General features: G+C 39.4%; 1 protein-coding gene across 5 annotated transcripts in view; it reads right to left on the minus strand.

The window, feature by feature from the left end:
* Nucleotides 1-1,385: 1,385 nt before the first annotated feature.
* Nucleotides 1,386-16,081, minus strand: part of RECQL5 (RecQ like helicase 5) — an 85,626-nt gene continuing 70,930 nt past the window's right edge. For 2 of the 5 annotated variants that reach the window (XM_032211655.1, XM_032211656.1), the window contains exons 14-20: nt 15,404-15,497; nt 13,587-13,727; nt 11,721-12,370; nt 11,272-11,347; nt 7,991-8,242; nt 4,053-4,125; nt 1,386-3,460 (exon numbers count right to left, since the gene is read on the minus strand). In XM_032211655.1, coding sequence (XP_032067546.1) covers nt 3,360-3,460; nt 4,053-4,125; nt 7,991-8,242; nt 11,272-11,347; nt 11,721-12,370; nt 13,587-13,727; nt 15,404-15,497 — 1,387 coding nt within the window. In that variant the 3' untranslated portion in view covers nt 1,386-3,359. Of the gene's footprint in view, nt 3,461-4,052; nt 4,126-7,990; nt 8,243-11,266; nt 11,348-11,720; nt 12,371-13,586; nt 13,728-15,403; nt 15,662-16,081 lie in introns of those variants that run through there. The other 3 variants (XM_032211657.1, XR_004254820.1, XM_032211658.1) reach the window with 3 other exon arrangements.

A 16,081-nucleotide genomic window follows, 5' to 3' on the forward strand; every position in this document is an offset into this window, starting at 1 on the left:
TTGAGCTATAATTTCAAGTCTCTTTTCAATTCTGACTGTGATTATTAAAACTTTTTGAATTTCTAAGAAAATTCTTTGCAAAGTTAGTGCCTTTTCTTCTTCACATTGTGCCATTTTCCAGGTTATAAACACTGCCAAAGCATCCAAGACATTTTAGGTTTCAAACAAATTCAGTGGAGTTTTTCAAATCAAAGCTTTCTCTTTCCTTCTAAGGAACACCTGTATAAACAAAACATTTTCCACTGACCCTTTTAGTAAACAAAGCTTATAGCTTTGTAATATCAGATATTGCCAATCCTCTAGCCACTAGATGGCAGTGTTACTTCTTTTCCATCTGTTTTTGCCTCTCTCTGTAAACTCCGGAAGAGGAAAAAAATGTTTAAAAATTATGCTCCATCCAAGCCTTATGACAGAAGAAACTTTTAATCCACGAATTCAAAAAATGGAAAAAAGTATAGGGGAAGAATGAAAAAAAGAGACCAGTCCAATTTAAAAGTAAGAGGCATTTGTAAAAAGTCCATCCATAAAAAACAAAATTAAGGTAGAAAAGATAACACGATAGTTTTAAACCAGGGTTAATTCGCCGCTTATTTTCTTCTGTCTTTAATTTTATTTTAAACTCCAAGTCTTTGGGGTTTTCTCTTCTTTAATAATAATTTTTTTTCTTACCATTCCGACACACTGTCTCTCCTGTACTGCTTCTGTTTCAGGGGCTTTTCCCAACCTTCTGCAGCCATTTTGGCTGCTTTTCTTGTAGCTGGCAAAAAGAGCTTTCTTCTGGATCAATCAGGGACTTTGCGATGTCCCTGAGATCAGCAGGACATGCTCTTCTCTATCACTGTTCCTTCAGAACAGTTTAGGTCCAAAAGGACCATTCAGGAACAGAGATATTGCATGTTGTGTCGTTGTGACGTCAAGCCCCGCCTCCAATTGAAACTAGAATTCTTTTCATTGGGAGTTGAGGATAATGAATGAGAAAAGATTCATGATAAACTGATTTTGTATATGTTACAAAATCTTTCTTTTTCATTTCTTATACTTTTTTCTTTCTGTTCCTTTGTTTCCTTTTCTCTCTCTCTTTTGATTAGCCTTTTATTCTATGTAAACATTTGATATAAACAAATAATCAACTCATTCTGCCCCCCCCTGCACATTTGGTAGGCCCTCAGGGTTGCAAGGGGGGAAAATGTGTTTGTGTCATTTAAGATACACTGCAGTCAGAAAAATCAGTTCAGCTGTTGACCACAACAAATTATGTGCACTTTACATGGAATGCAGAATGGTTCCCATTTGGAAATTCTAGTTCACAGACTATGCTAGGTAGTCACCAATTAACTTTACCAGAAACACACAGTTTTGTTCTGAATAAATAAAAGCCACTAGAGTAACATCTTTAACATTAATTTTATTAGCAGCTTGCCATGTACCTTTAAAGTTACAACCCTCTTTTTCCAGCAAAGCTAATTTGTTGATCTCTTCCACAATTCTGCTTTTATCTATCAGCTCTCACCATCAGAAAGATCAGTGGCAGGGACAGATCTAAGGCACAGGTCAAAAAAACCATAATGATAAAAAAACTACAATTTTAATCAAGACTCCCCAAATATATTCAGTTTCTCTAAATATCAATAAAACAGCATTTTCCTTATAAGCTCTGTAGGGTCACTTTGCCATAATACTGAGCTACTAGTTAGGTCCAGATTGGAGGCACAGTACAATAGTATGGCTTTTATGTATGTGACATATGAAAAGAATTAACTCATCTCTTTCAAATGTGCATTTATTTCTCTATAGAGAATGTGAGCTGTAAAAAAAATTTTCTTACCTGAAAACAAAACTATTTGAAGCAACTCAACTTCAAGATGGGAATTGGAGACTACTACAGTAATTGATACATTTCTCACATTTTTTATATTTTAAAGTGCTAATTTTACATTATTTACCTAAAAGCATGTTTTAATACATCAAACCCATGTTTATAATGTGGCAAAGCCAGGGGTCCCTCAAAACATTACAGCTCCTCACCATACAAATAATCTGTGTAACAGCCTTGCAAGAACCCATTGAAAAAGTCTGTGAATAATGATCTGCAAGGGTCTAAAATTTACTCCATATGCAAAAAATAAAAATGCAATGTAAAATATTACTACTACATAATTTTAGAGCAATGTGCACTGATACTGCAATGGCAATTTTCCTTAAATATATCAGGCATTTCCATTCAATTAATATCGAAGAACAGAATCTTTGGGAAGGGAGGTATTGACCTTTATTCCTGAGGTTTTATGAAAAGAAAAATCTGCTCCTAACTAGACATTTCTAACCATAAGAGGTAGGTAATAGTCCCTCTTGGATAAAGAAAGTCATGCCAACTAGGAACAGAAGCAAGACACAATATTAATTCTCTCCTTAAAAATAACATTTCAGAACTCTCCTACCAAACTCAGTCTAAAGGCATAACGTCTATTGTTCCCAGCCAACAAAGACTCTGGTCATATTGGTGGGAGATAAAGGAAAATTACACCAACAGCTATCAGGGTAGCTGGCAGGGTGTCCCCGAAGTACACATTGCAAATACTGACAGATGATGCAGAAGGAAGACAGGATTCCTTAATTGTGCATTTAGAACTTAATAGGGGAGCAGAGTTACTGAAGCAGGAATTGGGAACCAAAATAATGTAGGAAAACCTAAGCATCAAAATAGTTCCTGTTGCCCACATTGGAAGTCCCTCTCTAAATAGCACTTTAAAAAAACCAAAGCACTGCATGTATTTAATTAGTACTGGTTGCTATGCCCTTAATTTGCTGCATTTAATTTGTTATTATATTACCAACTGAGGGAAAAATGCAAGGGAACACTTTTGGAATAAAAGAAACATGTCAACACCATAAAAGAACAGAAATCTAAAGAGCTTTGGCTAAAATAACCCTTCCAGGTTTCCTTCCAATTATAAATTAACTGGTCTTTCCCAAAGTACTCTCTAACATGTTACTCTCACAGCAAAGAAATCCTGACTGAGGCAAATGCATTTCTTCTATTTAAGGTAGCTGCCAGTAAAATCTGTATTAAAAGACTGGAGACTCTCCAGACATAATTATATGCCTAGCCAAATAATAAAATTTGAATTCACTCATACTTGCTAGAAGGAAGAAAGTGGGTTGCTCTCAAAACCTGACAGCAACATGCCTTTTTTTCAGATAGAGAAAATCTATCTAATCTTTAACCCTGGCGCCTCTATCTCCCAACTGCCCTCTCCCCTCCTCTTCCCCATTGCATTGTTACAAAGCGTAGCTATAGTGAAACATGGAGGGACAGTCCTCTGTCACAACCAGCAAAGTGAAGCAGGGCCTTTCGTGAGTCACGTTTCAAAAGTGGCCAGCTCCTGCCAGTCTGTTTCGCTTTCACACTTGTCTCGGCTTTTGAAAAATGTCTTGATCAGCCTCTGCGCTTCTTCTTTCACTGCAAACAGAAAGAGTGGCACCTGAGATAATGACATTCTCAATCACAGTTTATTTATCACACCTCTCATTAATTACCAAATGCAAATTGTGCCTATTGACTCAAACAGTATTTGCAAAATACGGTCAACAGAACTGGGGAGTTTTCCAGTGCTTTGGCACTTGCGAAGATTGGTGCGCCAGAAGCCAGAAGAGCAGCTGGTCAAGGCATGTGTGCTCACAGAGAGCGTGTGCCATAGGTTCGCCATCATGGCCCTATAGCGTCATTTTGAGGGTAGAAGTTGAAACAATTTATGTCCATGATGTGAGGGGCAAAAAACCAAAAAAATGAGAGTGAGCCAATGGTGAGCAAGAAAAATGTGCAGAAAACTATCTCCACTTACTGAAAGTCATATATATTTCCAATACCTATACTTTATTGGCAACACATTTTCAAACATTTCCATCACATCATAAATGCTAACCAAACTTCATTATACCCTATCCCCTCATACCAAAAAAGAGTTGAGTATTAGAGATCTCAATAATTTTGCAAAATAGGAGGGACAAAGCACAAGACATTCCTTCATCCCATGCTTTATTTGGCAACTCACCTGTTTTGCGGAAGCTACTTTTGTCTGCAGCCAACAAATGAGAGAGGTGTCGGGCAAATCCCTTGAACAAATCCTGCCAGGTAAGAGATAAGAAAGCAGAATAAGTATAGTGGAATGCAATTTTCTCATTAACATCTAACTCTTGTGCTTTTATGCAGGACAAAATAATTGATGCCCAGCTGGGAAGCCTCGTAATTAAGGTGCTCTCCTTATCGTACAATAGGGAACATGCTATCTGAGATTCAAATAGACGGTGCGAGTGCAAACAATTAGACAGTCAAGGCTGTGAAACTAAAATCAAATCTAAGTTCTGCTAGATCAGGGATGGGCAATTAATTTTCCCAAGGGCCCACATGAAAAACTGGGACTGTGAAGAGCTGAACTGATTTGATGTCCTCAAACTCCATCATCTTATCGCTTTGGATTTATGAGGGAGTGCTATGCAGGAGCAGAAAAGTGCTATCTCTCCTCAACCCCCACCCCCTGCAGCTCCTACTGAAGGAACGAGCGCATGGCAACTGCACAGAGCCGGCCCGACTTGCCTTTGTCTCCTGCCCCCCTGCGGCATGTTTATTTACATTTGATTTCTAAGTTCCAACTGCCCTTATGTGGGCTGGACAGGGACAGCCAAAAGCTGAATGTGGCCCAGGGACCATGCCAAGGCCTGAATTAGATGCTTATATTATAAGTACCAATATAAGGGTATAATAGTATTAGATCCAGGGGCCTAAGGGGGATTTGGATTTTTTAATTTTGAGAATATGTCCTACACAATGACTCCCCTTAATGAAGTAGCCAGAAGACACATTGGGAAATTGCTCCCTGCCAACCACTCAAAACTTTCACAATGTTTTCCACCACTCGATTCATCTTTGCCTTTTTTTCCTGAGGAGTTAGGTAGGCATATCTACAAAGCACAGGGTTAAGTTACTTGCCGTTTTTATTTTTTAAGAATTATACTAGACCCCAGAAGCATTACTGGAAATAAAAGTGATGCTTGATGTTGGTGCTTTGCTTTGATCCATGCTAGATAGAGTCTGGTATGTGCTAAGGAAGGTATCACTGGGTATATCAGCATTTTGCACATTTTAAATGAATAATCAAGCAATAAATAGGTTATTCTGTGTCCAATAGATTGTGCTGAAGTAATCTGGGCTGATGCCAACTCACAGAGGCCTTTACTGGGTATACTGCAGCTCTTTATCCTTGTGGTAGAGTCGCAAGTTTAGAATTCAACATTTTTGTCTTGGTAAGAAAGCAAAGTAGGTCTAGTGATGTTACCATTCTGATTAAATGCACAATCACCCGTAAGTGGGATTAGAACAACAGCTGGACTGAATGTAAGAGAGGCTCATGCAGACATCAATGTCCTGAACAGCAATAAACTGCTGACTTACATGCATATTCCTCAAAGAATGAAAACTACAACCGAGAAGGTGCTTCCAGACAGTTGACTTCTAAGTGATGATGTGGAACATTAGGGTCATAACAGGGAGGGGCAGATATGGCGGGGACTTTAGGGCGAGCCATTACCGGGGAAGGAGGGTTCGCTACGTCACAGAGATCCCTCCTACCGGCCCTATTAGTCCCACTCCAAGGCCAGATGGCGTGAGTAGTCACGACCCTGGTCTCAGGCTGTTGTCGCTAAATGCCAGGTTTGTGGTTCACAAGGCTCCCCTCGTCCGGGACCTAATTTTAGACGAGAGGGCAGACCTGGCATGTATTACTGAAACCTGGCTGGGCCCGGAGGGAGGAGTCCCCCCTCACTGAAATGTGTCCAGAGGGTTTTCAGGTGCTGCATCAGCCGCGACCCCAGGGAAGGGGGGGGGAGTGGCCATTGTTATCCGGGAATCTTTAGTTCTTTGTAGGATCCCTGCTCCGGAGCTTGTCAGGTGTGAGTCCTTACTGGTGAAGTTGGACCTTGTGGGTCAAGTACCTGCCTCCCAACAGTGTGACAACAGCTCTCCCCTCGCTCCTCATGTCAGTAGCCGAGCTGGCAGTTGAGTTTCCCAGGCTTATGGTGCTGGGGAACTTTAATTTGCCTTCGCTCGGCGAGCACTCTGATGGAGCACAGGAGTTCATGGCTTCCATGACAGCCATGGGCTTGACCCAAGTAATTCGGGGCCCGACTCACTCAGCAGGTCACACGCTTGACCTCGTATTCCTCTCGGAGCAGTGGAGTTGTGATCTTGGTTTGAGGGGTAGTGAGATCTTGCCCCTGTCATGGTCGGACCATTTCCTACTGAGGCTTGACTTTCGGAGGCCAATCCCCCACTGTAGGGAGGAGGAACCGATTAGGTGGTTCCACCCCAGGCGCCTTATGGACCCTCAGGGCTTTCAGACGGTGCTTGGCGTTGTTCCTGATACTCTCGTCCACAGTCCGGCGGAGACCTTAGTTGCTGCTTGGAACTCAGCAGCGTCGGAGGCTCTCCACTGGATTGCGCCTTTACGGCCGATCCGAGGCAGTGGATCCAGGAGGGCTCCTTGGTTTACTGAGGATCTCCGGGAGATGAAACGCCAAAAGAGATGCCTAGAGCACCGCTGGAGGTCCAGTAAATCCGAGTCAGACCGAGCACTGTTAAAAGCCTGCATCAGAGCTTACCTTCTGGCAATTCGGACTGCTAAAAACACATATATTGCCACTCTGATTGCATCCGCTGTCGCCAAGCCACCTTGTTCAGGATAACCCGCTCCCTCCTTAATGGGAGGGATGCGGGCAATCCTTTACCCGGTAGAGCTGAGGAATTCGTCCAATTTCTCGCGGATAAAGTTGCTCGGCCTCGGACGGACCTGGACTCCAATTGCGCAGAGCCAGCCGAGGTACCGGGGGAGGGTCTTGAGCGACATCTTTGGATTGATTTTCAACTTGTTATTCCTGAGGAAGTGGACAAGGCCATGGGAGCTGTGAGTGCCTCCACGTGTGCGCTGGACCCATGCCCCTCCTGGCTGGTCGCGAACAGCAGGGAGGTGACATGGGGCTGGATCCAGGCGATAGTTACCGCCTCCCTTCTGGCTGTTCTGGCAGGCCTGGGGCTGATGAGTTCCCATCCCCGCTCGAATTGTGTGGCTGTTGACTGCTTTTAAATTGTCTCTGTAGTTTGTTTGTTTGTCTCTTCCTTTTGTTTGTATTCCCTCCCCTTGGTTTGTTAGCCGCCCTGAGTCCCTCCAGGAATAGGGCGGCATACAAGTGAAATAAACCTTAGCCTTAACCTATGTGCAAAACATTATCTGGTGAATGGCTCTGACCTTGAAGTTGGCGGTTCAACTACGGAATGAGAGTGTTCTGACGTCGCAACGAAGACACTCAAGAGGGTTCCAATTTGTTAAACTGCTTGTGGAGTATTTGCAGAAGCCCATTTTGAGATCAGGTCAGTTCGGGACCACATGAAATGTTCTGTTCTAGGGTGGAACATTTTGTGTGATGTCACAATTTGTATGTCCCTATTTATTACTACTTACCTGCCCCGAAACAATGCTGCTATTTTATAACTTATCCCCCTTGAATGGGTTTTGTTAGAAATTGATGGAAGAAATAGGGAAAGACAGAAAAAATACAAATGAAGGACAGTGCTGTCTGGTCATAAATAAAGTAAGTTACACAATTGTTGTTTGAAAGTACTGTGCTTATTTCACTGGAATACAGTGGCATGGGGGAAAAAACAAGCTTAGCTCTGTTCAGCACTGTCCAGCTATGTCCCATCCCCACTGTAAGAAGGACTAAGATAACACGACTATGGAAATTTTATTTCCCATGCATTTCCTTAGATATCTTCTGCAACAGCATTTAATTTCATACCTAACTTTTGTGTCACCATGGTGGCTTTAGTTGATAGGGAAACATAAATCAAACAGAGGAGGAGGAGGAGGAGGAGGAGGAGGAGGAGGAGGAGGAGGAGGAGGAGGAGGAGGAAGAGAGAATTAAATTGTTCATAACCCACCTTAGATGCAAATTTCCCATTTTTGTAGAAAGGAGTCAAATATTTTACAACAATATCTGCTGTTTCCTTAAGCGACAATGTTTTTGAAGGTGGCTTAACGGCTCTCGTGTTCCCTTCTTTATCATCCTGTGATAACTTTGGGTCAAAAGTGACTTTCTTTTTTGCCAGTCTACCAGCTTTTCCCTCTGACTGTGACAAAATGGAGGACATGTTCATCATTCGTAGCCTCTTTTCAGCAGGGCTCTCCAGGTCCTGGAAAGGCAGAAACAGAAATCCTTTAAAGCAACTTTACATGGCTAAACCTAAGATACCTTTCTGAAATACAAGAAACACATATTTGTTGTTGATATGATTTACAATTTAAACCCTCAACATTGCACGTGTCAAGAGATGATAATATGATCCGGTTTCTTAATTCAAGAAGCGGAAGAAAAAACATCTTATTCCTTTTTTGTATCTTTATTAAAGTTTAAAAGAAAAAAGATGGAAAATAGCAAGAATTAATTCAGTATTAAAAATAAAGGGTGGGGGGAGAAGGTGAGAAAACACAAAACCAAAAGTGCAAAAAAATGTTATAAAAATGTTAAGTAATGCCATAATCACAAAGTAAAAGTTGAATTTTCATTTGTACTTATTACAGTCGTAAAAGAAAATAGGAAGTCACTTCTTCTCAAACAACTTATTCCTACATGGAACAAGGTGTCTCTCCATAACAACTCACAACTCTAGAACCTAATAAGTACCTTTTTTGTGTGCCTGCTTATATGGATGTGCAAAAGTCACAGAGGGCAAAGAAGGCAAATTATTTCATGGATTCATAAACTTGGCAGGGAGGTAGCTGTGATGAACTCACATTAAAAGAAATCATTGCTCTTATACTGTAAGCTCAAAATGGAACTGCAAGAGAATTTTACTGACACACATATCCCACTACAGAGTATCTATTGTAGTTACCACAGCATTACTTTCTCCAGTCTTTCTAAAGCAATGTAGCTCACTCCCAATGAAGCTAATCTTAAATGAACCAAAAGCATGTTAATCGTTTGGAAAGGATTTTCTTGTCACTTAAAAAAACACTCTAAGAAATGTCAGAACACTTTAATTTTAAAAACATTTTAGCTTAGTTTTAATTATTTAAGATACTAATGTGAAGCAGAACACATTTTAATGTTACTCAAAATTTTGTTGAAAACAACAAAAAATAAAAATGGCAATAATCACAATGGGTATTTCACTAATTCTATACAGTTATGACAAGATTTGCTTTGTTTAATTGGTCAGCCCAAACCAAATGGCAGATCTAAAACAATCCCCAGTACCACTGACGGATACAAGAAGCAGCAATATAAAATTCATTACCTGGAAGCAGGTTCACAAAACCAGTTTCTTTTATTCTAAGAGTAAATATATTATATTTTCACTTACTGATATACGAAGGTTCATTATATAGTTCATCAGAAAGGTCACTATCAAAAAAAGTAACAGCTTTTTTTTTAGTTCTAGTTTCTTTTAGGAATAACTCAGTAATATCTTGTTAAATAACTTTTATAAACCAAAGGTACAAATGGAAACCTCTCCGAGATAGTGAACACTTCTGGAAATAGAAATTTGGCAGGCCCAGCAAAACACTGCAACAGAATATTTATTTATTATCTACATTTTTCAATGAAGATGCATCATCATCTCAAAGATATACACTCATCAAAGGAAATAACCATGACTTTTCTGAAGCCTGGTTTCTATCCACATTAATAGACCGAAGCAAAGGATCAAACGGACATCCAGGAACACAAATTAACAAGCACAAAATCTTCAATATTAATCATATCTCTTCCTCTACTCTGTTTGATCCTTTGCTTTAATTTGGGGCAAACAAAAGCAACACTAACAAAGACTTTTTTGTCTACATATCTTCTAAGGCAAGGTATGTCATATTACCACTTTCTGCTATTTACATGATCAAAAGAGGATATATTTTGTTCGAGAAAAATAAATGAACATTAATTACTCATTAAAAAGAAATAGTCAAAAATAACCAAAAGCATGTCAGTTCACAAGTGTGATGTTAACACTGATTTGTGCATCATAAAATGCAATGCAATGAAACCAATATACTGTTAGCATTAAACTCTAGAAGCAACCTACTTAAAATCCTGTTTGTGTTGATGGCTATTTTTATTACTTTTCTGGCTGCTGTATTTTATTTTCTGTATACATATATGCAGTCTCTCTTCTCTCTTTCCCCATTCACAGTCATGTACTTCAGATGCATGGCCAATTCATTTAATTAGTTAAGTCAGCCAGTCTTAATTAATGTCACTGTCATTTGGTGGTTAGCACTAGAGACAAATTCTATAAAGAAGAAACTGACTTCTCTTGGATGAAGCAGCATGTATTTATCAATTTATTAAATTGCCACCTTTATCTGTCATTTGGGAATTAGTTCAGGCAAACGTAAATCATCTCACTTGTGACTTCCTATTCCTTCATTCCTATATTCCTGTCATCAAATCTCAGGCTGATCTGGAGTGTGGCATGAAAGCAACACAGACAGAGAACAGATCTAACTCCTCTTTATTGATACAACTTTGCCCCCAAATGTCCCATTTACTACAAGTCCTGGAGCAAAACTCTCACATGCACCTTCAGCAGCCTCTGGCTGTGAGTAGTCCAGTAAGCCAGGTTTATCCAAACAGTAACCAGGGCCAGCAATCCAGTAAGCCAGGTTAGCAAACAGTAACCAGGGCCAGGAGTCCAATAAGCCAGTTTTTAGCCTAACAGTAATCTCCAGGTGTTGACAAGTGCACACAAGACTCCAGATTCAATGCTTGTTCCAAACAAATGCCCCTCCCACTAGCACCTCCTTATATCTCAGTCCCCAGGTGTGCCTTATGAAGGGGGACGGGCACTCTCCTCCCTCATAGCCAGCTCAGTCTGAGTTGTTCTCGCCTTTTCTCTTCTCTTCATGCTCTAAGATCATGAGGGGGTGCTCCTTGCTCTTTGCCTGAGCTCTGTCTCTCCTGCTCCTCCCTGTCTGCAAGCCTTTTTAATCCTGAAAAGCCTTGCCCAAACTGACTCTGCCCTTCCCCAGTTTCCTCAAGGCCAACGGAGCTGCTGTCTCACTCTCTTGTTGGCTCTTGTTCCAGCTCATCTTCTCCTGCAGATGTAGGCATGACACCCATCCCTCAATATGCTCCCTCTGTGTGTGTGTGGTGTGTGTGTGTGTGTGTGTGTGTGTGTATGGATGGATGGACAGACAATTTTAATAAAATATAACTCACCTCAGCTGATCCTAGTCTTTTTCCGTTAAGATTTTCACAATCATTGGTTACATCTTCTTCAATCAAAGATTCAGCCCTTCAAGAAAAAAAGTATAACAAATACATCTTGTAAGAATGTTAACATCTTTGTGGAGACAGAGGAAATGCCTGAAATTAGCCTACACTTATATCTCCAATATCTACATACTGACCTACTCTTCTGCTCAATTTCAGTCCAAATACTAGGCTAAGATTTAGCTTTTTCACTTTCAGTTGTACTCATACAACCTGGGTCAACTCTCAGGATGAGCAACATGCTTAAATTTCAATTGCTTCATCCAACCTGATATACTACAATCTCAAATTTGACTACAGAAACTAGTTGAATCGTTGCTTCTATTCAACTGCCCATTGTCTATCCTAACTTCAAAAAAGATAATAACTGAGAGGCAAAGAAAAACATATCTCACTTTAGCTTTTCAAAATGTGATCCAGAGTACGAGTACTCTCTCTCTAATCTTTGACTGCTCAAAGGCATATCTTCTATATTCTTCAATTCCTGCTCTTTTGGGGGAGATGAACTTGTTAGTTCTTCTTTAAAAACAGTATCAAGGTATTCCTGAGGTTCAGTTTTCTCTTCACACGCTCTTCGGGAGGAAAACTGAGGCAATTCATTGAGACAGTTGATTTTCTCTTCTGCAAAATCAATTTCTGAAGCCTTGGCTTTACATCCTGCTTTGGGAGTGGAGAAGAATTTGGAGATGTTCTGAGATTCTTTCCTAGCTGCTTCTGCTAACAGTAACTGCTTCTTAGTAGGTTTTCTCTTTTCATGACTAACCAGCAAGGAGGTGACAGCCTCAGCAATGTCATGCTGTCCTTTTGTTTCAGGGGATTCAGCACCGTTTTTGCATATTTTGTTGGTTGTTTCCTCCTTATCCTCAAGAATGTCACCCATATCCAAAGGCTTGGGACCACAACCACTGTCTTCCTTCCAGCCTGAGCCAATTTCTTCTTTTACAACATTAATGTCATCTCCTTCCTTAACAGATAGAACCTCTGAAGCAGACTGGAACATGCCAGACTTGTTTTGAAATCCAATCCCCATTCTCTTGGGTTTGAACTTGGGGAAAGAGATGAAAAATAGTTAAATTTCTAAAATTTGAATTTTCCTATGAACATTTGAAATCAAAAGCACAATCATTTGAGATATTTTTTATTTGTAATGTATACAGAGCTTCTAATATACTGCCTTCACAGAAAACATTTTTTAAAAATTCAGGGAAATATTCAGAGATGAATCTGCCTTGAAAATAGCCCACGATGAACTGTCAAATATCAGGAAATGTTTTATATTTTGTATTAGGTCATGAAATTTTTAGAAACCATGCCAAATTTCAATTTCAGGGGAATCATGGGTTTTTGATTTTGAAAGCATTCTGTAAAGTTATCTCATTTGGGATACTTTTGTTCAAAAATGGTTCCATATGATGCATAATTTTGGCCAGTTAAAGTTACACACAGACAAAACAGGAGAATTTTAATAGTTATAAACTGGACAACATGTGACACCCTTGTGTCATCCTTGCAGAGTTATTTCCTTATTAGATTTCTCAATGCCTTCAACGATAGAATTAATGTACTGCCTTCACTAGAAAAGTTGGAATACATTCAGAGATATGTATCTGCCTTGAAAATAGCCCATGTTAAAGTGTAGAGCACAATCAAACAGGAAGCCCTGGAAATGTTTTATGACATTTGTATTATGCAAGAAACTATTTGATGTTAATTTTACAATAATAAAGCATTATATAAAATTTGCCAAATTTCAGTTCTATGGAAATCACGGATCCCAGATTTTGGATGCATTCTAAAAGTTAGCCTATTTGAGGTATCTTGTTTCAAAAAGTTTTGCCCTACGGTGTACCATTTTGGCCAGTTCAAGGTTACAAGAAAGAGAATTGTAGTAGTATATGAATGGATATTTTTCCTCTATGGCAAGTGTCTACAGAGATTCTCAGTGATCCGGGGTCATGGTTGTCACAAAGGTGCTTTTTCAAGAGGCAACTGAACTTTCATGTTTTTCTTTGAAGATGTTTTGCTTCTCATCTAAGAAGCTTCAAAAGAGCTGAAGAATTTTCTTGGATGAGAAGCGATGCATTTTCAAAAAAAAACAACACCCAGAAAATCCAGTTGCCTTTTGAAAAAGCGCTTTTGGGACTATATGGCAAATATAACAGAGATTTCTGAAAGCTCAAGAAAATTATGCATAAGACAAAATCTGTTGCAAAACCACCTATCCAATAATGAATTATCAACAAAAGGTCCGTAGCACTTACAGTATTCACTTTAGATGCTTGACAGAAGACCTCATCATGTGTAGCAGTTGATTCACCTTTCATCTTGGGATAGTCACTAATTCCCAAGTCCGGGATGGCATACAACTCCCCATTTTTGGAAGCTTTGTTAATTTCGGTGACCTTTATTGAAAAAGGAACAGTGTAAAAAGGACTAGTCAGAGGATACTCTTCTCTGGTACTGTACCATTTTTGTTTCAATATACTAGTCCTCATTTAGTATAAATAATAACCAGCATCTGAATTTCCACTGCTAACTGACAGAGTTATAAAGCACAATGTCATATCACTGCAGTGCTTTGTGACAGAATGTTTGGCACTTCTGGTTGCCATTATTCAGCAAATCACTGGGGGTCTTAAGCGAGGACTTCCTGTGGCCACTAGATGTGACCTCTTGCTGGCTTCCTCATTGACTTTGCTTGTAGGAAGCCAGGAAAGAATGGCACATAGTGATCCTGTTATTGTGGGATACTGTGGCTGACCTGAGTACAAGCATCAATCATAACTGTCACTTGTTCAGCATTGTCATACATTCAAATGGTTGCTGAATGAGTGGATGTTAAGCAAGAATTATCTGTAGTTGCAACAAGCAGGAAACCCATGTAAGGAAATGCTGAGGAATTAGGCGTTTCTTATATAAAGCAATTAATTTAGCATTACCATGATTCCTGATCAGGTTCTTAACAATCTAACCCGGATTAACCTTAAACTATTCCTCCCTTGTCTGAACTCTCATTCAAATGTCTTGAGCACAGATAGCATGGACTCCCCCCACTCTATTTTGTCAAAAAATAAAGTTCTTACTTTACTATGGTTTATTCAAAGTAGATACACCCCACTTTTAAATGCATATCTGTCCAAAACTTAAATATAGAAATGTGAGAAATTAACAAATAAAAGAACAAAATCTTAAAAACAATTGTGATCAATGAATAATGGGATAAATTTAAGTTCAAGTTGTACTTAAGATTCCACTGTAGTGCCAAACTATCAAGGCAAGAAAGGGCAATCCAAATTGGGACAGCATCACCCACTGAGAGTGAGGCAATTTCAAGGAGAAGGAAGTAGACCTTTAGGTGCCTGTCTTTCAAGCCACTTATTTATACTTATCTGAAATGAAGTGAGATTCTGGAAATTACAGAGGATCACTAGAAGTTGAGTGCGCAATTGTTACTAAATTTTGGTCAATGGTATTCCTGCTCTACCTCTGAAAGGAAGATTTTGCCCCTGAAACTGACACTTATTTACACATCAGATTCTTATAGAGCCACAGGAAGAGTTGTGCAAGTCTCCATTTCAGTGTTAAAGAATAGCTTCCAAACCATGCAAAAGTGATCAACACTTTCAGCTGCTGGACCAATGCATTTTTCTAGATGTCCCAAGCCACTTGTCTACTTTCATTTGACTAGAAGGCTCTGCCAACATTTATAGAAGAAGTAGGGTTTTTCCCCTTTAATCCTTTGTGAAGTTTTATTCTGTTGCTGCAATCATATAGTTTTAAAGAAGGGCGGGACAGCTGTACTGCTGACACAGACACTGCAGATTATTTCAAAGCGTACATTTTTGAGAAGATATTCAAGTGTGATGCAATGATTGATCTAAAAACTGCTACAAATCTGATTATTACTGAATCTGCATTTTGTTGAAAATCTACATACTGATAGGGATGGCAATAGCACTTTACAGTAAGTCAACAATAAATACACCACCTTTTTTTCTTTATGACCACATGTTTCAAGAAATCTAGCTATCAGAGAGAATTCTGGCCCACAATGTTAATCTCCACAACTATTTATTACCTTCTTTAGAACTGATGCCTTGTATAGGTTTGCCATCTTACTAGTCCGGAAAGCTTCATATTCCATCTCTACAGCACATGCTAGAAGACCTGAACTAAAACAGACCCATAGTTTGAGCAGCAGTGGCCGAGGGCATTTCTCCAAATACAAAGGAAATGCTCCATATTTTCTTAGGTGTCATTGTAGAATCCACATTGCGACAGTTGGCAGTTCCAAACTATTGCCTGAATGCAAAAATACTGGTGGCAATTGATTATTCTTCCCCAAATAAAGAGACAAAAAACAGTAACCCAAAGTTATACTTTTCCCTTCAATATTTCTAGTTTATTACACAAATAGGTCTAACCTGCCTATTTCTTTTTGCAGTATGGTGTATTTTTATAGTACATTGCTAACCTCTGATGGAAACAAAGGGAATTGCAGTATTTAGATCACAAAAGAAAAGATCCAAATATACTTGGATCATTCAGATAATCACATTCGGGTAAGAAAAAAGTTTACCCAGTAATACAAGAACAACCACGTTAACTGCATAATTGGATTCCAACAATGGCATTTGCTGGAGAACCAACATAGCCATCCCTAAGAATGTACATATTTAGAGCTTTAACTTGGGAGCATGACGACGTTTTGTGTGACTTGTGCAAATTTTTCCATGGTTCAAAATATGGCAGTGGT

Source organism: Thamnophis elegans, chromosome 2 (genome assembly GCF_009769535.1).
Source record: "Thamnophis elegans isolate rThaEle1 chromosome 2, rThaEle1.pri, whole genome shotgun sequence".
NCBI classification, from domain to species: Eukaryota; Metazoa; Chordata; class Lepidosauria; order Squamata; family Colubridae; genus Thamnophis; species Thamnophis elegans.